The following is a 24,917-nucleotide window of genomic DNA, read 5'->3' on the forward strand; positions in this document are numbered from 1 at the left end:
CAATGATTCATTTACCGCAACATATGGTTTATTGTTAATTTATAATCACGAACACTCTTCGTCGCTTTACTATAAGTGTGACATAGACAAAGGAAATCTATAGACTCATAACAACATGTTCAAAAAAGCTCTAACATATGGGAGAAATGTCATATTCTCAGTCGTTGATATGTGAGTGCGCCAAGAACCCGAGCGACATGGAACGGAGAACTTGTGAGTTATTTTCTTAACATTTTGAGTCTCAAAGTCTATAGATTTTCTAGCGTAAAGTCACAGAGATAGGAAAAAGAAGAAAAACTGTAGGCCATTACAGTAAATAGTGACTCATTTACCTTAAAGGAGAACTAATTCACCAAATTAGAGATTTACTATCAACTGCTTTAAATCAAAAAGTTTTCCTTGGCTCATGTATGACTGTAGAAATCATTTGCCAAAACAGCTTTGAACAGGAGAAATTAGAAAATTTGGAAAAAAAAAAATCAACAGTAAAAATTGACTCATTTACCGCAAAATTTGATTCACTCACTATAGTTAAGATGGTGTATCTACTATAGGCAAAGGAGTGAAATTTGATCAAAAAAGCTCCAACAGATGGAAGAAGTGTCAAACTCTCAGTCGCTTGCATGTGGGTGCGTACATAACACAGGCGACATAAAACGAAGAACTTTTGAGTTAAGTTTTTCAAATTTTGAGTTTCATACATTGCCTTTGTCTAGATATCCACTCAAATAATGAACAAAGTTTTTTGTTGCTCTTTTATGAGTGAGGGATCATTTGTGGAGATGCCTTTAGCCACGAAATTGAGAAAATTAAAAAAAAAACTGTACGCCAATACAGCAATAATGAGTTATTTACCGCGAGTCGTTTAAGAGTCGTCCTTGACTCTTTCATCACCTTAAAGCTGGTAAATTCCACTAATTTAATAGAAAAATATTTTCGTCGTTATTTTATAGGGTGAGAAGGAATTAGTGAAAAAGCTTTCACCACAGAAATTAGAAAATTAAAAAAAAAAAATTGTCACCATACAGTAGAATATGATTCATTTACCGCAATAAATGACTTTAGTAATGGCAAACAATGTTTAGTAATTTCATACGAGTGAGCGAGAACAAGTGAAGGAGCTTTTAATGCTATAGGTCTACGACAGAACTTTAAACTTTCAAAAGCTTTATATTTCTTATATTTTTCTCTTTTCTCTGAATAGAGAAAGCTTTTTCTAGAAACTTTGATAAATTGCGCTTTTAGTTTAACATTTTAAGTGTACATTTAGTTGTTTTTTCTTTTTTTGGGGGAGTTGGGGGGTCATTTGTTTTTAATATTCCTTTAAACTTAGACTCAGTCTTGGCAGAGAGATTATCGATTATTTGTGTCTTTCTAGTAATTTTTCTTACAAAAACATTGTTTTCTTAAAATAAAAAAAAAATATTTCTCCTTACAACTTAAAACTAAACTTTTACTACATGTTGTTTTTTTGTTTTTGTTTTCCTACAAAATAAAAAAAATAAATGTGGCAAGTTTGTGGGCTGCTGTTTTTAAAAAATAATCCTAATAATTACAAGTCCTTAAACTAAAATCTCACATCTTTCTCTTGTTCTCCACTAATATCATTTGCAAGCATAAAAGCTTTCCCGATAACGAAAGCTTTGCGAGTTTACATACCACAGACCGTGGGCGCTTAACTAGGCACTCTCCGTCTTCACCACTATGGGCAAAGAAGCACCAATGCTATTGTTCAAGGGCGAGGTCCGTGTGTAGTCTTCGTTTTTCAGCATCATGGGAATATTCATTTTCATGTCGGCCAGCAGCGGTATGGTGGACTTATTCTCCGAGCCCATGGGACTCATGCCAGGGCCACCCTGACGTTGTTGTTGCGATTCGTAGCGGGTATGGGTGCGCATGTGGCGGGTAATCATGTCTCTGCGGCAGGCTGCATAGGGGCATTGGGGACACTTGTAGGGCTTCTCACCGGTATGGGTCCTCTGATGGGTGGACAAATGGTCGGAGCGTGAGAATACTTGGCCACAAACTTTGCAGGTGTAGGGCTTGACGCCTGTGTGCAAACGCATGTGACGCGTCAACATGTCAGAGCGAGCAAAGGAGCGATTGCAGACCTCACACGAATAGGCTTTGGCAATGTCGTTCGAGGGATTACGCGACTTATGGCGGGAGGCCATATGCTTGGCCAGGCGATCGTGCAGCGAGAACATTTGGCCGCAGACAGGACACACATAGGCCACATCAGAGCCAGGGGGCATTTCCTCCACCACCGGTGAGACATCCAGATTATAGCGCCAGGCCACCGATTCCTTGGTGGTGGGCGAGGCCACATCTCCCTTTATGACAGGCACTCCCACCGTCGAGTTATGGGCATGATGATGCAGAGGATGCATGGGCATTTCCAGCTTAATCATGGCTGCTGCTGCGGCCGCAGCTGCTGCATGGGCGGCGGCAGCATGACTCAGGCCATAGGGCGAAACAGGCGCTGAGGAAACCGTGGGGGTATTTGCACTACCCGAACTGTGGTTGGAGCCACTGCTGTTGTTGTGCGCCGCCGATGAGCTTGAGGGTGACAAGGACGCTGAGATCGGTTGCTGGCTGGGTGGCAACATCATGGTGGTGGCTGGCAAGGGGGAAGGTGATTTGTACTTCTTAGAACTACCGCTGCCATTACCACTGCCACCGCCTCCGCTGGCTAGTATCTCTCCTGTGGGGGTATTGCCCCCACTACGCACCGATAAATCCAAAGGCCTCTCCTGAGGCGGCGGCATTATGGCTGGATCTGAAGTATTGGCCGCTGTGGTCTCACTTATGGAGGTCTCACTGCGTGGCGGCGAGGGCAAGGCCATGGTCACACTGTGTGGAGGCGATAGATTTGAAGCGGGCATGAATTCGGCGGCAGGTGTCGTCGTCTGATGATTATGGTGATGATGAGATCTATCCAATTTGCTGCTAAACTCCTTGAGTTCCTTGGACGAGGGTGAGGTCTCATCCATTTGTGATGAGGCTATCGAGGAGGGGGTGTGTTGCATGGGCGAGGTATGGAGATCCTGTCTCCTGCGAAATACTTCATTGAGATATTTGGTGTGCAAGTAATAGCCGAAGAGGGGTGATGGTATGGGGAAATAGCGATCATAGGGGCTGTTGGTCATATGCGGTGGCTCAGTCTTGATATCCACGGTGAGAGGATTTTGGGTATCTTCTGTCTTAATGAATTTCGCTGCAGGCAGGGGCGTATCAACATCAACCTCAATACTATTGTTGTTGTTGTTGTTGTTGTTACTATTAATATTTTTGTTGTTATTGTTATTATTATTATTATGACTGCTGTTATGATCCTCCATGGGAATAGGGCTCATGCTAACCCTAGGACTATCCTCATTATCCTCCCCACCGCCTATGGACATATCCTCAGTCGATTCAGCCTCATCACCGCTACAACTCGAACGCTCGCGCGGAGACATTTTCATATCATTCGCCCCATTGCCATCCAACTGCTCATCTTCATCCTCCTCATTGTTGTTAGCCTCTTTCTTAAGATCATCCTTATCGATCAAATTCTGATATTCATTATCGAGATCCATGCTATGGTTGATGCCAGCACTATGATTATTGTTGTTGTTGTTGTTGTTGTTGCTGCTACTGCTGCTGCTATTGTGATGATGCAATTTATCCAAAACGGCTGAGAGGCGCTTTCGCTTCCTTTGTTTCCAGGGCAAGGTTGAGCTGTTGGTTGTGTTGCTCTCATTGCTGACATTATGGCTGCTGCCATTATTGTTGTTGCTCTCACTGCTGAGTGTCGCAGCTGCAGCTGCAGCGGCTGCTGCCGCCGCCGCCTGTTGTTGCAGGCTCAGTGCCAATGGCAGATTGTGAGGCAGGCCATAGGGCAAATGGGTATAGGGTGCATAATGATGGGAGGGTGGCTGCGCCAACGAATGCTCATGCTGATATTGATGATGATGATGATGGTGCTGCTGCTGATGATGGTGGTGGTGATGGTGATGGGATGCCGCATGATGCCCCATAGGGTCAGTACCTTCTGCCATAGTCATTAGGTCACAGTTTATTTTGACAACTTGGCTGAGGAGGAGGAGTAGAGTACACTAAAGTGGTGTGATGCCAACGAGCAAGCCCTTATGAAGCTTTCTCGGTTAATAGCTAAAAAGCGAAAACAGGATCTGACGAAAGGGTCCTGGGGCGTCAAAGGGGGTTTTGGGTGAAAAAAACTGTAAAGAGAAGAAAAAAAGTATCATTAGCATTTTCAATTTTTATCAAAAAATCTTAAATTGTCTTAATTCAGAAGCCTGATAAATTTGTTCAGGTTTCTGTCTACAAAATAAAAGCTAAATATACTTCAAACACTCCCCTTCAAATACAATCCCAAATCGTTCAAGCTTCCATCCGAACTTCTTCGACCTCTGAGGACAAAATTATTGTTACTCTCAACCAAGCTATAGCGCCATCTACTGGAGTGTAGTATAAAATGAACTGTTTTAAATGCCTGCACCAGCCTTTTTTTGTCATGTGAGAATGCTCTTTTATGCCTTTGACCTCTCACAAAAAGTGTTAAGCGCTTCACATACTTTGCTTATCCCCCTCCTCTTTCCATTTATTTAGATGGTAGTCAGTCTCCTTTTTTTGTTGACCTGCCAAACCCCAAGTAAATTTTTGGCATCCATTCACTATGACTTTCAATAAAATCTCATCAAGGTCTATGGATTGTCCTCCCTTCTTTTTTGTGACAAATTCCATTTGGGTTTAGTGCCGCATAAGAACAACTGACAGCAGCCTGACTTTTTCTATTTATTTCCGCTGCGTTGATTTTGACTACATAACAATACGGGCAATTCTGAATGATGACTTTTTTCTTCTTCTGGTTAGACAGATAACCATGACCAGGTTTTTGTGTGGCCTTTTGGTCAATATGAACGAGTTTAGTCTGAAGTTTTATGAGTGTAGAGAAATTTATGACATATTTTTTTTTGAATGGCGCTTGCTTGGCAGTTAAATTTAACAAGACATGATTGAGCTTCCTGCTGAAATTTGAAAAAAGGGGCAGCAATATTTTTAAGCTGATTTTTGGGAAAAAATTAGGATAGAGTAAAAACTTCAATTAAGAAGCATACTTAAAAATCTTGTTAAAGAGAACAAAAAAGTCTTTAATCTTAAAAAAAATAATATTTTTTTTTCCTCAAGTAGAGCATGATTGTTGAAGTGTTTTTAAAAATCCAAAAAAAAACAAATTTTTCCGATTTTGGTTTAAACGAAGTGGAGTGTTTGATTTTTTTTTTGACAGCAATTGGCAAATATAGGCAAAAAATCATATTGCATGGTAAGCTTCTATATGTTTTTTGGTCTGCAGAAGAAATTTAAAAACATGTGAATGAATTTTCAGTAAACGAAGTGGAGTGTTTGAGTTTTTGGGAATAAGCTAATGATATAAAAGCAAAGACCGGTTAGTAAAATTTCGTTTGTGGCAACATAGTATAAATTAGTAATCAAAATTCGATCACTCATTTAGACGAAGTGGAGTGTTTGAAAATGTTTTTGATTCAACCATTTTAATATTAAAGATATATAATCAAAGTGAATGAAAATCGTAAGACCTTGCATGTGTGGTTATAATTAAAATCCTACATAATTAACAAATCGTTATTTTTTGTAACAAAGTGGAGTGTTTGATTTGAATTTTTTACAACGTTGCTGCTAGCTTGTGAATAAATGAAAACATAGCGCTTTTAAACGTATGATTCAATAAGCGCGTACATAGAAAATTGGGAAATTTAAAGTTGGTTCTGTCTTTATATGAACGAAGTGGAGTGTTTGATTTTTATATTCAATTAAGTTTTTTATAATAAAAAACCAAACAGCATGGTAAATGCATATGAAAACAAATGGAAGTAATATATATATCAGAAAATGAAATGTTTGTTTAAGCAAAGTGGAGTGTTTGAATATCATTTTTGAAGTTTTTATTTGATTAATCTAATTGACATTAAAAAAACCAAGCACATGGAATCATATACTTGCGTGGAAGCATACAAATATTAAGAAGAACCAAAAATTGGTGAATATCAATTTTGAATGAAGTGAAGTGTTTGATTTATACTCTATTTTGTATATAACTGAAGACAATATAAGTATCGATAATTTATAAAGTTTTCTTAAACGAAGTGGACAAAAAAAAAATACAAATATTAAGAAGAACCAAAACTTGGTGAACATCAAATTTGAATGAAGTGAAGTGTTTGATTTCTACTCTATTTTGTCTATAACTGAAGATACGATAACAAAACCACGCAGGGCATTTAATTTTATAAATTTTTCTTAAACGAAGTAGACAAAAAAGCCACGATAACGAAACCCCTTGTTACAATTTAATTTTATAAATTTTACTTTAAACGAAGTGGAGTGTTTGAATTTTATATTTATTTGGCAAAAAAAAATAATGAACATGTTGAAACTAAGAATCAAGGATCCTAAGATAACGTGAATTGACTCATTATAAATTAAGATTACAAAAAATCATGGAAACAATGCGTTAGCTCAATATTCATTCTAGAGAAAGTTATTGATTTTTTGCTTGAAATGAAGTGCAGTGTTTGTTTTCTAATTTAGCTGTGACGGTGACGGGAAATATTAAAAACAACAATTGTATATTCTAAGAAATCCCATACTTTGTTATTTTTAATAGAGACGAAGTGGAGTGTTTGATTTTTATTTTTCATTTGGTAAGCGATTTCTTTGGATATGAAGACATAATGCGATGGAATCATAGGCTCAAGTGAGGGCATAGCTCATTTTAAAAAAAAGATAAATTGCACTTCAATCGAAGTGGAGTGTTTGTTTACTTTTTTAAATGCTAGTGCCTGAAAACCCAACTACATGTGATTCTAAGGCCTCGTATTTGCGTAAAAACATTACAAACTAAAGTTTTTTATAAAGACGAAGTGGAGTCTTTGATGTCTTTATTTTACAATTTACTGCCAAATACTGAAGATGTAAAAACCCCAAATAATGGAGTCGCTGAGTGGGAGTTTGGATATAATTTAAATAAAAAACCTTAAACAAAACTTAACTACTCTCTCAAATCAAAGGAAGTGGTGCTTTTGATTAATATTTGACATTTAGCTGCTAGCTGTTGTTGATAGAAATTTTAGTTGCATGGGTTTATTAGTTTAGTTGAAACTTTACCACTCAACTTACAAAACACCAGAGTTTGGTTGATATCTGGTTGAAACGAAGTGGAGTGTTTCTTTTCTTATGCGGCACAGGAAAATGCACGATTTGGGTAAGTGTGCATACAATTACCTAGAAACCGAAAGTTTAAACAAAGTGGAGTGTTTGATTTCAATATATAACTGTTTCAGACACAAAACTTGAGTATCGGAAACATAATGCAAATTTGCCTAGAACTTTCCATTAAGGAACAAGGGCAAATTTCTTACATACCAATGGGTGCTGCGCGATTCAAGTTACAAGTTCAGTGATGGGGGTCTCCTTTTTATAGTCAAGCCCCGAGTTGGGGAGAAGATTTGACATAGCTTCTATGCATGGCAAAATATTTTCTGATATTTTCGACAGGATACGAACCCAGGCGTTCAACGTCATGAGCGGGTATGCTAACTTCTGCGCTACAGTGGCCTCCAAGTAATGGGAACTATGGCATATAACTATTGTAATATGCACATAAAGTAAATTATAACCTTGCAGTAAAATGATACAAAACAAAGTTTAAACGAAGTGGAGTTTTTGCATTATTTGCTTGATATTGCAGATATAAAAGCAATGTATTTGGTTTCATGACCTGTGGTGTGGCTTACTTTTAGCTCAAACGAAATGGAGTGTTTGATTTTTATGTAAAACATTGTTTTGGGCTTAAGTTAAAACGAAGTGGAGTGTTTGATTTTTATTTTAACTGTTTGACATTAAGACACACTAAGTATTGGGGAACTTGGCATAAAATGGTTTGAGGAACTAAAATTGAAACTTGATGTAAAATTTTTGCAATAGCAAACTTTAAGCGAAGTGGAGTGTTTGATTTGCTTAATGATCAAGATATAAAAACAAAGCATAGCTTTATATATGGTAATATCATATAAAAAAACTTTTCTAACTTTTACTCTCACATTATATTTAAAATAAGAACGATTTCTATCTAAACGAAGTGGAGTGTTTGTTTTTTGTTTTTGCACATAACTGCTATTACGAGCTGCAAATTTGTTCTCTTAAGGAACATCAGCAGCCTTTCCTTTAGGATCAATGGAAAGACTTCGCTTTCAGCTCCATATCTCTATTTTTTAAAGACTGTAGGGTGATTTCAACAGACAGACAAACGCATGGACATGACTATATGGTCCCTGATTTTTACGGTGATCAAGAATATATATGCTTCATTCCGACCCTATAAAATATATATATATTTTTGATCATCGTAAAAATCTGGAACCATATAGTCATGTCCGTGCGTCTGTCCGTCTGTCTTTTGAAGTCACGCTACAGTCTTTAAAAATAATGATGGATATTTCGATATGTTGCAACATGAATATACCCACATCCCTCGGTGTTGGGTATAAAAAAGTAAAACTTAAATTGACTTTTATTAGAAACGAAGTGGAGTGTTTGAATAAATTTTCTTGTTTGGTTGATATTATTAAAGTACTGAAAATAACTTTCAAAGCCTTTAATCCGTTTAATATATAAAAGTTTAACCCCCTTAAACACCTTTAAATGTTCGCACAGCTACTACACCTCCGGCTTATAATCATCACCTTTCACTATTTAACATTTCTTTGCATACTTCAGGGGGCCCCCCAGCCAAAGACATCGTCTTCATCATCGTTGCCGTAACTAATGTTGTTGCTTTAGTAGGAGGTGGTTTGTTGTTTTTACTGCATTGCGCTTATCCTTATTTGATATATGTGAATTGTTTCCTTTAGATTATCCTTATAAGCAAACAACAAACAACCAAAGATACACACACACACACACACAGAGGCATATTCGAAGAGTCCTTTTCATGAGTGAGTCTACACTTGTCTTACTCGCCTCCTACCGCCTTTTAATATTCAGTCAAGCAGACGTTGCACGTTACATTATTTTCCACATCACTAAACTACAACTACTCCTTAAGGTCGTAAAAGTAGAAATCACTGAAAAGAGAGGGAGAGGGTTGATGTCGGCTATGGCCGAGATGGGGGCCAAATTATCCTAGAAAGATAGAGAGTTTAAAAGACGAGACACGCTAGTTTAACAAATATAAACAAACACTCTACGTTAAACATTAGAAGGTGGCCTAAGGACATGCTTCGGGTTTTCTTTTTTTCCTTTTGAGCATTTCATATACACTGCAGAGTTTCTGGTATTAGCTGCATTGGTCCCTGGTGCCATTTGCTTTTCTCCTACTTTTTGGTGTGTGTTTTTTTTTCTATCTGTTTTCCTTGGCAAATATTGAGGTGTTGATGTTTATTTTAATGACTATTTTAGCTTGAATGCTTTCCTTGTAGATTTTTTTTTCTGTAGTCCAAGGATATGGTTGTTTGCTATTCATATCCTTGTTAAGCTTATTTCCTGAGGATTAGGGAAGTTGGTTTTTTTTTGGTTGTAATTTGCAGGAAGGCGTATATGACTTGGGCGATAAATATCAATTTAAGTGAGTTGGAAGTTTGCTTTAAGGTGAAAATATTTCTTAAAGCCATTTTTGGCCATTTGTGGAGCCAAAATGAAAAATATTCTTAGACTGGATCCACTTTTAGACCTTCAATCTCCCTCCATCATTTTTGTGAAGCTACTACCAGCCTTTCATTCTTGCTGCGGTCAGTTATTGCTGTCATCGCCATTAATTCCACTAATGATGTCATCACTGTATAAAAAAATTATTTATTGCTCCTCTGTTTATCATTTCGGTTGTTTTTTTTATCGCCGCTCAACTTTTAAGTACCATCTAAATATTTTCACACATAGCATACAAAAGAGAAGAAAAAAAACTTTGTCTTCTTAAAACTTTTCTCAAAGTCCCCACAGCACAACCAAACCAAGGAAAGACAAAATTTTGTCGCACTGACTGCATTGCACGCACGATTGATCGCCCACACGCTGGATGGCGTTGTCGTCGTCAACATCACCGTCTCCGCATACCATGTCGCCTTTGGTATAACGTGAGATTTTTTTTTTAGTTCCCTACCCCTTTAGCCAGCCAGCGATGTTGGTGTTGTTGTTGTGTTTTGTGTCGCTGATAACACAAAAAGAAAGCAAATTGTTTAACGTTTGTTTAACAATTTGGTACATTTACCGTGCCAGGAGACACCATCATCATCGAGCTACACCAACGCCAAGCAATGGCTGTTTGCCGAGCTTATTAGCTTCTACTCTCAGCTACTCAGACTTGGCTTGCGACAAAAGGTAGGTTGGCGAGTGCACGCTTTGCAAAGTAACTACGCATGGACAACCAACCCATGGATAAGTACATGCGGCGCAATGCATGTATGGATGGATGGATGGATGAATAAATGCGCCATGAGGCAGACATTACTTAAGTCAATATTTGGGGACATATCCACACATATTGATGTGTGTTTGGTGGGGTGTTTTCAAGTCTGCCGTTTCTTCTTTTCCCTTAGTTTGTCTTCAAAACCAATAATGTTTTCCTCAATGTTTGTTTAACACTTAAAACTGGAGTCATTTCTTTCTATTTCATACTGCAGCAGCTCTCACTCCCGCTATGGCCAGCAGGCCGGTGGCGGTTATTGGGGGATTTACCGAATATGAACAATGTTTGGACTACAGTTTGTTTGTCTGCAGTTGTATTCGTAAATATTAATTAATGATTTATTTGCTGGCAATAAGCCCGTTTTTTGCTGTCATACATAAACACATGTCTTCTTGGTATTTTCTTTTTTTTTTAGTTTTCTTTCCATCTTCCTTGTAGCACCCATTTTGGTAGTCCTGTCAAAAAAAAATTTATTTTTTTTTTCTTGACTCTCTTTTGGTTTCTTTGTTTTTTACGATGTGTGAAATCAACAGTAATAAGCGTCTTTTTTAAAATTAAGCACTTTATGACACATTAAATATTATCCACTTAACTCCTACGAACAAAGATAATTGCTACATTTTTGCAAGGGGCAATTAAAAATGTTGGTGGCAAAAACAGAAATGACGACGATAATACCAAAAAAATAGCAGCAAGACAAAAACAAAATAGCACAGATAAACAAAAACATTGGACAAGTAGTTGAAAAAGTTTGAATCCAAAAAAAAAAATTAAAGACCCCAAAAGATTTGGGCACTTAACATAAATTCTGGCGCCCAACGTGGGTGCCCAATAATTTGTTTTCAGCTTTAAGTTGCTCCAAACGATAGTTTTATATATAATCTAAGGTCCCTAGAGAACCCACTCTCTATTAACCAGAGCATAAAATGGTTTATGAACAATAACTGGCGCCCAACGAAGGTGCTGCATAAATTAGTGCCCTTGGTAACAAATTTTAGCTGGTATCAAAATTGTTGGTTTTTTAAACTAAAAGCCGACTTCTTCTAGCGGACATAATATTATGCTACCCCTTTATGTATGTAGACCTTTTATATACTGGCGCTCAATGTGGGCTAGAGCTCAAAGAATTTATTTTATGAGCTGTTGCAAAAAGGGTATTTGTTTATAAAATGGCATGCAAAATGTGTGTTTTTTTCATAAATTGGCGCTCAATTTGGATTTAATATAAACTGGCGGTCAATAATTTGCATGTAGACTGTTGCCGAAGTTGGACCTTCTATAACTGGCGCCCAACTTGGACATTAAGAAAACTGAAACCAAAGTGGATTTGGCACCCAACCTGGAACTTTTGAACAAAGTGTTTCTTTTTGAGGTGGTGGCCAAAGTAAAATCCCAATAAACTGTTACTCAAAGTGTACGTTCAATAAACTGGCGTCCAACGTGATGAAAATAAACTTGCAGCCAAGACTGGTGCCCAAGTTTGTTATTTTTGAAAATGATGCCTACCTTGGCCTATAGGAGAGCTAACGCCCATTGATTTTCTTAGAATTTGACATCCAAAGTACATTCCAAATAAATTATTACTCAAAGTGGACTTTCAATAAACTGGCGTCCAACGTGATGGACATAAACTTGCAGCCAACATGGAAAATGATGCCTACCTTGGACTATAGGAGAGCTAACGCCCATTGATTTGCATATAATTTGACATCCAAAGAGCATTACAAATAAACTGTTACTCAAAGTGTATGTTCAATAAACTGGCGTCCAACATAATGGATGTAAACTTGCAGCCAACATGGATGTTGCAGAGACTGGTGCCCAACTTTGTTATTTTTGAAAATGATTCCTACCTCGGACTATAGGTGAACTAACGCCCATCGATTTGCATATAATTTGACATCCATAGAACATTCCAATTAAACTGTTAGTCAAAGTGGTTTTTCAAAAAACTGGCGTCCAACGTGATGGACACAAACTTGCAGCCAACATGGAAAATGATATCTTGGACTATAGGAGAGCTAACGCCCATCGATTTTCACATAATTTGACATCCAAAGTACATTCCAAATAAACTGCTACTCAAAGTGTATGTTAAATAAACTGGCGTCCAACGTGGTGGACATAAACTTGCAGCCACCGTGGACGTTGCAAAGACTGGCGCCCAACTTTGGAGAACTAACGCCCATTGATTTTCTGGCTGGATACCAATGTGAATTCTATATAAACTGGCGGCCAACATGGATTTTATGTAAACTTATGCCACAATAAAAACTGACGCCCAAAATGTGATTTTAATAAGGTGGTGTCCAAGGTGGACATTTTATAAAGGAATACACAATTGATGTTACAAAAACTGGCGCCCAACTTTATTAGTTTTGAGAATGATGCCTACCTAATTGCAGAGAATGATGCCTACCTACAAATAAACTGGTGACCTACGCGATTTTACGAACTGACTCCCAAAATGGATTCGTTATCAAGTTTCTCCCGAGTGGATTATTTTTAAAATAGCGCCAATGTAAACTTTCTGTGACCAGGCGCCCAACATTTATTTTTAAACACTGTTGCTCAAAACGGCCTCTTTGTAAACTGGCGTCCAACATAGCCTTGTTGCGAACTAGCGCCCAACGCAGACTTTTAGTGAACCAATAAGTTCAGGTTGAAAAGAGGGTGCAGATAATAATCCGCCCCATGTCACTATGGGCATACACCTAAGACAGTAATCGGCTTGTTGTGCGCCCTAAAAACTATAAAGTAAAGTAATTATGAACCCAATACCAACTCTTTGCGAACTGGCCCACCAAATGAATTTTTGATAGCCTGGGTGACAACGTGAATTTTTGTTTGTAAACTGTTGCCTTGTGTGGCTACAAAATAAACAAGCGGCCATTGTCGTCTTATTACAAACTGGCGCCCAACGTAGTCTAGGTATCCAATGTAGTCTTATAATGAACTATAGGCGAACACGGGCCCTTTTTGGGCTGAAAACGTGAATTTTTTTATGAAGCATTGTGGCTTTCTCATGAAATGGCGCCCAACTCTAATTGATTATGCAGTAGCGCCCAACGTGAAACTTTTCCGAAATGGTGCTCACGGAGTTTTTTTTTTTTGAACTAGCGCCAAAAGATCATTTTTTTGATGCTTCCTCTCAATTTTAACTTTTTAGGAACTTGAAACCGACGTGGATTCTTTATTAGTTGGTTCCCGATAATGACTGTTCATGAACAAGCGCCTAATATGACCAATTTGTCACCCAAAATGAGCTCTTTTTTAGAAAGCTTCCTTTACATAAATTTTCAAAACCAAATAAAGTGGATAGTGAGCAAGTTGGCTCTCAACATAAACTCTTCATGAATTGGCGCCCAAAATGGATTTTTAATAAGTTGTCTCCGTGTGGTAAGTAGTCATGAACTGATACTAAATGCCAACTCTTGAGTCAGTGGAGCCCATTTTTAACTTCACATGAACAGGCATCCAACGTGGCCTTTTTATGAACTGGCACCTAATGTGACCTTTTTATGAACTGTCAACCAACGTGGCCTAGTTATAAGCTGACACCCAATGAAGGCTTTTTTTTAAACTGGCAACCAACGTGGCCTATTTATGAACTGGCACCCAATGAAGTCAACTTTTGAACTGGCCAGCCAACGTGGCCTATTTATGAACTGGCAGCCAACGAAGGTTATTTATGAATTGGCACCCAACGTGGCCTATTTATGAACTGGCAACCAAATGCCCATTATTTTATTTTATTTTATTTTATTTTATTTTATTTTATTTTATTTTATTTTATTTTATTTTATTTTATTTTATTTTATTTTATTTTATTTTATTTTATTTTATTTTATTTTATTTTATTTTATTTTATTTTATTTTATTTTATTTTATTTTATTTTATTTTATTTTATTTTATTTTATTTTATTTTATTTTATTTTATTTTATTTTATTTTATTTTATTTTATTTTATTTTATTTTACTTTATTTTATTTTATTTTATTTTATTTTATTTTATTTTATTTTATTTTATTATTTTAATTTAATTAATTTAATTTTAATTTTAATTAATTTAATTTATTTAATTTTAATTTAATTTTGTTTTATTTATTATTCAATCTATCTGTCAACACTATCCCAAAAGTGTGCTACAATTTATAGCCTCTATTTAGTGTCCCCCTTCTTGATAAAAGCTTATAAACCACATTTACGACATTCACTGTATTTTTTCGTTTTTTTCTCTTTTTTTGGCAATTCCCCTTTTTGCCATTTTTTCCATCCGAACAACAGAAATCACGCGATTTTCAGGGTCCTTCTCAACGATTTGTACTCTGTTTTTTTTTTTGTTTTAAATTTTTGTTTCCAACACTTTTGAATTTTTTCTTTTTGTTTCATCCGCTAGCGTTGGCGATATAAACTGTTAACATAATTATGAAAAATTAACAGCTTTTGCGACGAGTACATTGTTGTGGGTCTGTTAGCAAAACCCTCACAATGGCATGCACACAAATAGTGTATGAGGGAAAAACAAAAGGAAAATTGCCTTAAGCCAGAGGGGCATATGAAAAAAGTGTTCAGCACATAACCATAACATAATTATCGTAATTTTTCATAATGCCAAAAAGACTAAGGGTAGGTGGGGGGTGATTTGGGGATATGGCGAAAAGTAAACGTCGCCAGTTTTTCTCTATTATCGCTGATGGCGATACGAAATTATAATTATGAATGAAAATGATTTGTGTTCTTCTCCAACAACAATGAATTTATGGTCTGGCATTATGGCAGGGATAACGAAAAAGTGTGAAATAAAGCGACTATTTTTTGTTTAAAAGCAAATAATTATTGTAATTACTGAAGTTTTTTAGTGGAAGTGTTTTGTTATTTGAATTTTTTAAACTGTGTTTTGTCGACGGATATTAAAAACGACACTAAAAATAGTTAAAATTAGTTCCTTAGTGGAAGGGAATCCAGCACGGATTCAAAGAAAGAGATAAGGCACTCAAGCGGGATGTAAAATTGTACTCTTATAGTACATTTAAATCCTTAACGATGATGGATTTTAATCAATTATTTATATTAAGTGCATACTTTTAGGGGTTTATATGAATATTTACTAAACTTGAAAATTTTTTACTTTAATGTAAAAAACAGAGTCCAAAAATATTAACCTAACTGAAATTTTCTTTTAATTTTTCAGCTTTAAGCCCCCACATAATTGCATAATTTTTAGGGGTCGCATAATTTTATTTTCATTTGAAAATTAAAAATTGCATACCTTTAGGGTTTTGCATAAATAATTTTCTATTGAATTTGTAATATCTTTTCTCTTTTTTGTGCTCTTGCAGTACATTTAAACCCTTAACGGCAATGGTTTTTATCAATTATTTAATTTTAGGTGCGTACTTTTAGGGGTTTATATGAAAACTTTCTAAATAAAATTTTAAAATTTTTTACTTTAATTTAGAAAAAAAGACTCAATAAATATTAACTTAACTTAAATTTACTTTTAATTTTCAGCTTTAAACCCCCACATAATTGCATACTTTTTAGGGGTTGCATAATTTTAATTTCATTTGAATATTAAAAATTGCATACTTTTAGGGGTTTGCATAAATAATTTTCTAATGAATTTTTAAAATCTTTTCTCTTTTTTTGTGCTCTTATAGTACATTTAAACCCTTAACGTCAATGGGTTTTAATCAATTATTTAATTATAAGTGCATACTTTTAGGGGTTTATATGAATATTTTCTAAACATGAAAATTTTTTTACTTTAATTTAAAAAAGAAGACCCCATAAATATTAACTTAAGTGAAATTTACTTTTAATTTTTCAGCTTTAAACCCCCACATTAGTGAATACTTTTTAGGGGTCGCATAATTTTATTTTCATTTTAAAATTAAAAGTTGCATACTTTTAGAGATTTGCATAGATACTCAGCCTTATTACGGTTGTCGAAGACGAAAATCGAGAGCAGTCGAAGTCGTTGTCGATTTCGATTATTTTTGGTATTATGTAACTTTTTCGACTCTTGTTATTTTGTAATAGATTGAAAAGTAAAAGATGTGCTATACTGTCAAAACAATGTTTACTTTTTACATAATTGTCCGCCAAAGGCAACATTGAAATTTTCTCAATATAAAATAAAATAAATATAATAAAACAAATATGTTAAGTTTGGGACATTTTTTTTCTTCGGATGAAGACGACGAGGCATATACAGAATGTGATATGAGTGCTTTGCGTAAGGAAATAAGACAGAATTCGGACATATTTGCAATGCCCAATTCAAAGTAAGTTTTGAAATTGAGAAATGAGTTAAAATTTATAATCCCTATCTGCACTTAAGTTTCATTGGCCTTTTTAGATTGAATAAAGATGCTTTTAAATACGTCTTGGAAAGCATATCGGGTAAATTGCAAGACCCAATAAAGTCGTCTGCTGTTCCCAAAGAATTGAAGTTGGCGGTAACATTGCGCATACTTGCTGAAGGCAGTTACCAAAAAGGAGCTGGCAACGACTATAATGTTGGGCTTTCACAGTCTTCTGTAAGCAAAATTTTTACAGAATGCATTGATGCAATGCACAGTGAAATTTGTCCAAAATGGATATCGGTTAGAATGACGGAAGTGGAAAAGTTTGAAATAAAGGATTATTTTTATAAAAAGTTTAAATTTCCCGGCATTATTGGATGCATAGATGGAACGCATATCAAAATTTTGGCTCCAGGAGTTGGTGAAAGATTTAAATATTATAATCGAAAAGGATTTTATAGTTTAAATGCTACCGTGGTAAACCAAAATCCTATTTTAAATAAGAGTCGTAGTCTATTTCAAAGATTTCATTACAGGTTTGCGACCATAAACTTAGAATCAGATATATATCCCCCAATCATCCCGGCTCAGTTCACGATTCATTGGTGTGGAATACAAGCGACTTAAAAGAGTTTCTAAAGACCAACTATTTAAATGGCGAAACTAATACATGGCTGCTTGGTATTAAACATTTTGTTTTTATAGTGAAAACCAACATAAATTTGTCATATTTTGTAGGAGATGCAGGCTACCCTCTTGAACCCTACTTGATAACTCCATTCAGGTCAGCGGAAGACGGAACTGCAGAAAGCCGCTTTAATTACATACATTCACAAGCTAGAAATGTAGTGGAGCGTACAATTGGTGTCCTCAAAAATCGTTTTCGATGTATTTTAGGAGCGAGGCAACTGCATTATAAACCGAAAATGGCTGGAAAAATTACTTCTGTTTGTGCTGCTTTGCATAACATATGTATTCATTACAAAATTGAATCCGCAGTTGAGCCCAATGAAAGCACAGAAATTCCTAGCAATGAAGCAATGTCGAACCTCAATGAAACTAGCGAAGACGCCACTGCTTTAAATATAAGAAGGAGAATTATGCAGTCTTTGGATATTTATTAAAGTTATTTAAAATAAAAGGTACTTCAGGCACTTAGATTATAAAATAAAATAAAAAAGGAACACAAAACAAATTACATTAGTTCAGTCTTTTCAAGTTAAAAACTAAATGAGATCAGCAAATTACTCCCGAATGCCGCTCTTCCATTCATCCAGCTCTATTCGCCTTTTTTTTATTTCGATTTCCTCCGTTCTTGCTTTTAGCAATTTATTTCTGAAGTCTTCTTTGCTCTTTAACTCCTTTTTATATAATAAAAACTTTTCTTCTTCCCTTTTTTCTGCAGCTTTGTAAATTTTAAGCTCTTCTTCTTTAATTTTGAAGATTTTTCTATTGTATCTCTCCACATTTTGTAGAGAGTCCTTCACTTGAGAGTATAGCTCGGTTTGGACTTTTAGCTGGTTTTCCAGCAGCGCAGTCTTCTCTGTCTTGTCAGCCTTTGTTTCCACTTTTTTCCGAATTCGCGGTGTCGAGATATACTCACTACTCTCATTTTCCTTTGTGGTGTCCATAGGGCAATAGCTGGACTTAAGTGGAGTATTTGAGACTCCAATTTCTCCATCCGAATTTACTATGGAGTCTAGCTGCAGCAAACTTGAGGCAGCTTCCTCCACTGTCGTCAGCACAAATTGTTTGTGTGGCCCTCCTCCCGTTGCACGGCATTCTGCCTTGTTGTGCAGCAGCTTCTTTTTCAAATTACATTTGAAGTCTGCCCACACCTTCATCCATTCCGTACCTTGGCGCATGGGAGGCCCAATGGAATTTAATTCAATGGCAATTTTCGCCCATTCCTCCTTGGTATTTACTTTATGTAGGCCGCTGTGGTACGCACGCGCAAGATTTGGATTTGCCTCCAACAATTCCATCATTTTTGCAAACTGTTGTTGCGTGGTTATTTTATTCCTGGAATAAATAAATAATTAATTAAATGAATTTTCTCACAAAACACAAATACTTACATTTTGCAGCTCATCTTTGTAAACAAATGTGAATATATTCAGAAAACGACGACTGATTGTTCATTTTTACGGCGACAACTGACACAAAACAAGTGACGGCGACATAAACTTTATATCAGCGGTCGACATAAGATAAAAGTTTTCTTGGTAAAATACCGCAAATTTACCCAATGTTAAAAATAGATAAATAATTTATTTTATACAATTTTGTTATATTTATTTATTGTCGAATATAAAATGTCAAAAAAATGTGTTAAATTTAAAATTAGTTAACGGCGTGTTAGCGGATGAAACCAACGGCTAACAATTGTTGTCAATTGAATGCGGCGACGTCTCTAGTCGTATGGAAAAAATTGATCGACTGTTTTAGCCAACATTGACAGTCGTTTTCGTCTTCCGTGTTACGAAAATTGTAACAGATTGTACATTTTCGACAACCGTAGTACCGTTTTCCAAAAAAATCGACATTCGACTACGTCTTCGACAACCGTAATAAGGCTGACTGAGTTTTTAAATTTTTTTTCTTTTTTGTGCTTTTATAGTACATATAAATCCTTAATGCCAATAGTTTTTTTTTCAATTATTTAATTTTAAGTGCATACTTTTAGGGCTTTATATGAATATTTTCTTAATATGAAAATTTTTTACGTTAATTTAAAAAAATACTCAATAAATATTAACTTTGCTGAAATTACTTTTAATTTTTCAGCTTTAAACCCCCACATAATTGCATACATTTTAGGAATTGCCGAATTTTATTTTCATTTGAAAATTAAAAATTGCATACTTTTAGGGGTTTGCATAAATAATTAACTACTGAATTTTAAAAATCTCTTTTCTTTTTTTTTTATATTACAGACAATTTATGAAAATTTTCCTATTTTTCTATTTCAGTTTACAAAAACAAGGAATTTGAATCTTATCTTAACACCATAAAGGCTCCCGCCCGTAACTTAACTGGTAAGTACCACGTTTATACCAGCTTTAAGCCCACTTTACCAGCGTTCCTCTGAAATTATGCAAATATTCAAAAGCAAACATAGCATCCAATGTGTTATAAACGAACAGAGACTCAAATTGGAGTTTAAAAATCACTTTTATATTGGATTAAAAGTCAACACAAATAATTTAATATAATTGCAATAAACATTGCATAGTTCTAGGTGTTCGCAGAACTTTTAACCACCTTTGCAGTCATATTTAAAAATTATATTTCCGCACAAACTTCCCTTAGAGAACAATGGGGTAATTTTTTTCATTATGCCTGCTCCTACTCCACCAGTTTTATCAATGTCTATAATCCATGACTTTCCTTATCGTTCAACAAAATCAATGCACATTATTTGTATACACTCACTCATCTAGAACAACAACAACAAAATGTTTATCAAACCTGACCTTATTTCAGAAAATTTATTGTTTAGCTTCTTGTTTTTGCTTTTAATTTTGCACAAATGCCATTCAAGCTATAATGCCATACAAAAACGCAAGATTTATATGCATTTGTATATGGCCGTTCAACAATTTGTTATCATTACAATTTTATCGTTAATTATAAATAAAAATTTCCAACTTCACATTCACTTGAAGAGTGTGAGCGCTATAAAATAACTCTATCATCAACAACAACACCCCAACCATCAAGCACTAGCAGTACCGTGTATAAGTAAGCCATAGAATCATTAAATGGTTTAATACCCTTTAATGGAGATAACACATGACATAAAATCAGTCAAGTGTGCCACCAGCTCTATCTATCTTTCAACATGCCTATGCTATGATATTATTCAGCGACAAGAGTATAAGGAACAAGAACGACAAGACATAATAATCAGCAGCAAGTAAACGCGAAAGTGACAACGACAAGCCCACACCAACTCTAAAGGAATCAGAGTAAGTTGCAGCGGGCTACCATAGTGAAGACAACTTTTATAAAATCCAAAATGGCTAATAAAACAATTAATGAAGTGCAGATAAATATGAAGAAAACGCACAACAACAACAACAACCAAGCTCATCAAAATGAAATCCACTTAATTTCTTGGATATACTACTTCAGCGAAGAAGTTTTGTTGTGTTGGCTGGCCTCCACCCACATAAATTAAGTGGCTGCAAAAAACAGTTGAGAGCAATTATAGAGCATCACTTAGAAATAAAATACTAATAGAAAGTTCTTGTATGTAAAACAAGTAAAAGCGTGCTATTCGTTCGATCGGGCCAAATCTTATATACTCTCCACCATGAATCGCAATCGTCGAGTTCTTTGCGCGGCATCTCTTTTTAGGCAAACAAGGAATTATAGATAAGAATTGTTATGCTATAGGAGATTAAAGACCATACTAGGGGTTATTGGGTAATATTTCAGACCATTCGGATAAAAATTGCGCCTTGTAGGGGCTCAAGAAGCATAAACGGGAGATCGGTTTATATGGATCGAATAAGACCATATTGGATATGTATGTTGAAGGTCGTGGGAAAAGCCGTTGTACAAAAAATCGAGTAAGGATTGCGGCCTCTAGAGGCTTTAGAAGTCAAAATTCCATATCGGTTTATGTGGCAGCTATATCAGGTTATGGACCGATTTAAACCATAATTAGCACAGGTGTTAAAAGTGATACCAAAACACCACGTGAAAAATTTCAGCCAAATCGGATTTGAATTGCGCCCTCTAGGGGCTCAAGAAGTCCATATCCCAGATCGGTTTATATGGCAGCTATATCAAAACATGGACCGATTTGGCCTATTTACAATCGTAATTGACATACATTAATAAGATACATTTGTTGAAAATTTCAAGCGTCTAGCTTTACTCCTACGAAAGTTAGCATGCTTTCGACAGACGGAAGGACAGACGGACATGACTTATTCGACTTAAAATGTCATGGCGATCAAGAATATATATACTATATGGGGTCTTAGATGCATATTTCGAATTGTTACAATCGGAATGACGAAATTAATTATTTTTATTTTTGTTTGCTTGCGCTTTCTTTTTCGGTCTTAAAATATTTTTGAGATTCCATTGCAGGATATTGCCCGTCTTTAGGCCATAGTTTAATGCTTTCTATTCAAAGAATATACTGCAATGGAAACTCAATGTTTTTATTTTTTTCAAAATTTTTTTCCTAAAAAATTGTTATAATGACCTAAGAAATTGAATGTCAGCTTTATTGGATACATAGTCTCGATTCTGACTATTATATTCTTTTGAATTACCACCTTTCATTTCCTCTTTTCTGCTATTTCATTGATCTAATCTGTATGCCAGTGAATGTGTTTCTTATTATTCATTACACTCGTCAGCTCATAAAATTCATTAAAGAAAATCATTCGACAAACAGCCAATCAGCGTTTAGTATTTCATTGTAGTTGTTGTTGTTGCTGCTGCTGTAGCTATTGTCATCATTGTAGTTGTTGGTGTTTTTGTGTTTATTATTCACTTTTCTTTTTCTCCTTCCACAAAAAGGGGGCAACAATAAAATAGCAGCAGCAAAAACAACAACACACCATTGGCTCACACAATCCCACCCCCACCTTGCTGCCGTTGGTGGTGGTGGTGGTAGTGTGATGGTGGTGCTGCTGCTGCTATTGTTGGCAATCATCCATTCACACCACACAATGCTGGTAATTTCACAGAAATTCATATTTAAATCCATGGATTGTGCGCAACGCCTCACTCTCCTCCTCCCTCATACTCAATGTGAGCAAGTGTCGCCGATGGCCAGAGGGAGGGTGGTACGGGGGTATTGTATTTTATGGTACTCCTTCCTCATTGGCTTTTCTTTTGTACAGCATTGGCACGAGTATATAGCTATGGTGGAGTGGTGACGAAAACGGGGGTGGGTGTAACAAAAGATCCACGAATGAGCTTTTTTTTTACACCATTGTTGGTTTTCTGTTAAAAGCTTTGACGTTTTGTTGTATCTTTGTTCGTATGCCTTCACACAGTAAAAAAAAAGTGGCGCCCGCATAAAGGTTTTGTGTTGTCTTCTTTGCTTCGCTTCGCCCAGGTTTTCATAAAGCGCGATGGGGATTGGTTTTATTATTTGTCAATTGTGTTGTTTTTGCTTTATATTTTTTTCTTACTTATCCCAAGATTTATATGTAATTGCTTATCTATTAAGGTATGCTGAGTGTCTGTGTGTTTGTGTATATTGTGATTATTTGGCGCCTGTTATTAACGTTTTGATCTCACCTCAATTGCCACTTGAAATTGTTGTAGTCAATGCATGTATGCGCAAACAAATACCCATACGCATACGTACACCCCACTTGCCCACTACTACCACATTGCGAATCGTTATAGGACCGCTAGCTTTTTATATTGGCATACATTTTGTGGTTGTTGTTGTTGCTGTTGGTTTTATTTTTATTTCTTCTCTCTATTGAGACCTGTGCTGAATTGAGTTGAGTGCTTAAATTGAAAAATACTTGGAAATTACCTTTAATTAACTTGTAACCTTTGTGACCCCCTATACATGCATATACTATGCTGCTATTCAAGTGTGTGGTTGTTTGTGGGCTTAATAAAGTGGTCTAATATGACTTCGAGTGCAGATTGCTGTCGTTTCGATGACAATAATTGAGTTGAACACAACAGAAGGCTATTGAGAAAAGTTGTTTGTAAAAGTGATTTGAAAAAATTTTCAAAAAAAAAAAAATAAAAAAATTAAACACTGGTTTGCAAAAAGGGGTAGATATGAATATGGGATGTGAAATAGAGAAAAAGGAATATAATTTTTAATAATTAAAGAAAATAAAAAAAAATATAAAAAGTTATAAAAAAAAATTCAAAGAATATGGAAAAATAATAATAATAATAAATTAGAAAAACTAGTAAAAACAAGCTTAAACCGGTCGGGCCGAAACTTGAGAACCAACAATCATGTTTTTTTTATATATTTTGACAGGTGAATTAAGATTAATTTTTCTGCCAAATCAGCCAAACTTTGAAGGTTTTTGAGGCCGTAAAAAACTAATCGAGAAATCGGTTTATATGGGATTTATATCAAGTTATACAACATTTGGACCATATTTAGCTAGTTTGATGAACGCCGTAAAAGAACATCACATGTAAAATTTCAACCAAATCGTCTAACAATTTCGGCTTCAAGAGGGGCTTAAGAAGTAAAATCGGGACAGCGGTTTATGTGAGTGATACATTAGGTTGTAAGCTGATTAGTACTATACTTAATGCGAAGGTTGGAGTTCGTAGTAAAACTCTCAGTTCAAAATGTCAGCCAAATTGGACCAAAACTGAGGCTTCTAGGGGCTCAAGAAGTCAAATCGAAGGAACTCTTTATATGGAAGCTTTATACCAATCTTAACCGTGTTGGGCAATTTTTAATCCCCATCGTATATGAATAAGAAGTATCTAAGCAAAATTTCAAGTGTATATCTTAATTCTATCTACCAATTTCCACAGATGAAAAAACCGAACATGACTGGATCGACTTCAAATATCAAGACGATGACGATTAATGGCTCTCACTATTTGTTGTCTGCACATGGTCTGCGATTCAAAGCATGAGAGCAGTGCAACTCAAAGCACAAGAGCAGTGCAACTCACTCAAAGTACAAGATCCCAGATCGATTTAGATGGCAGCTATATTGGGTTATTAGCCGATTGAAACCATACTTTGCACAGTAGTTGAAAGTCATAACGAAATACGTTGTGCAAAATTTCAGCCCAATCGGATAGGAATTGCGCCCTCTGAAGGCTCAAGAAGTCAAGAATTCCGCCCTCTAGAGGCGCTAGAAGTCAAGACCACACATCGGTTTATACCACAGCTGTATCAGGTTGTAGACCGATTTCAACCATACTTGACAGATTTGTTGGAAGTCATGGTGAAACACTTCGTGCAAAATTTCAACCAAATCGGATAAGAATTACGCCCTCTAGAGGCTCAAGAAGTCAAGATCGAAGATCGGTTTATATGGCAGCTATATCAGGTTATGAACCGATTTTAATTTTATTTGACACAGTTGTTGAAAGTCATAACAAACCACCTCATGACAAATTTCAGCCAAATCCGATAGAA

The 24,917-nt window shown here is 35.7% G+C and overlaps 3 protein-coding genes across 8 annotated transcripts in view; 1 reads left to right on the forward strand and 2 right to left on the reverse strand.

The window, feature by feature from the left end:
- Positions 1–1,270: 1,270 nt before the first annotated feature.
- Positions 1,271–24,917, reverse strand: part of LOC106093002 (hybrid signal transduction histidine kinase M) — a 195,446-nt gene continuing 171,799 nt past the window's right edge. For all 4 annotated transcript variants that reach the window (XM_059361289.1, XM_059361290.1, XM_059361291.1 and 1 more), the window contains one exon: positions 1,271–4,223. In XM_059361289.1, the coding sequence (XP_059217272.1) occupies positions 1,680–4,049 (2,370 nt within the window). In that variant the 5' untranslated portion in view covers positions 4,050–4,223 and the 3' untranslated portion in view covers positions 1,271–1,679. The remainder of the gene's footprint in view (positions 4,224–24,917) is intronic.
- Positions 16,429–17,998, forward strand: LOC131994363 (putative nuclease HARBI1). 3 transcript variants are annotated; one of them, XM_059361293.1, is made up of 4 exons: positions 16,429–16,777; positions 16,834–17,275; positions 17,335–17,479; positions 17,537–17,998. In XM_059361293.1, exons 1-4 carry the CDS (start codon positions 16,653–16,655, stop codon positions 17,920–17,922), a joined length of 1,098 nt encoding a protein of 365 aa, XP_059217276.1. In that variant the 5' UTR covers positions 16,429–16,652; the 3' UTR covers positions 17,923–17,998. The 3 variants fall into 3 exon arrangements, with proteins under 3 accessions (XP_059217276.1, XP_059217277.1, XP_059217278.1); XM_059361294.1 differs by having other exon boundaries at positions 16,834–17,272; XM_059361295.1 differs by having other exon boundaries at positions 16,852–17,275.
- Positions 17,897–19,371, reverse strand: LOC131994364 (uncharacterized). Its single transcript, XM_059361297.1, has 2 exons — positions 18,877–19,371; positions 17,897–18,820 (listed from the first exon to the last, which is right to left on the reverse strand). The coding sequence occupies exons 1-2, from the start codon at positions 18,888–18,890 to the stop codon at positions 18,043–18,045; spliced, it is 792 nt and encodes a 263-aa protein (XP_059217280.1). The 5' UTR covers positions 18,891–19,371; the 3' UTR covers positions 17,897–18,042.

This window comes from Stomoxys calcitrans, chromosome 1, assembly GCF_963082655.1.
Source record: "Stomoxys calcitrans chromosome 1, idStoCalc2.1, whole genome shotgun sequence".
In the NCBI taxonomy this organism is placed as follows: Eukaryota; Metazoa; Arthropoda; class Insecta; order Diptera; family Muscidae; genus Stomoxys; species Stomoxys calcitrans.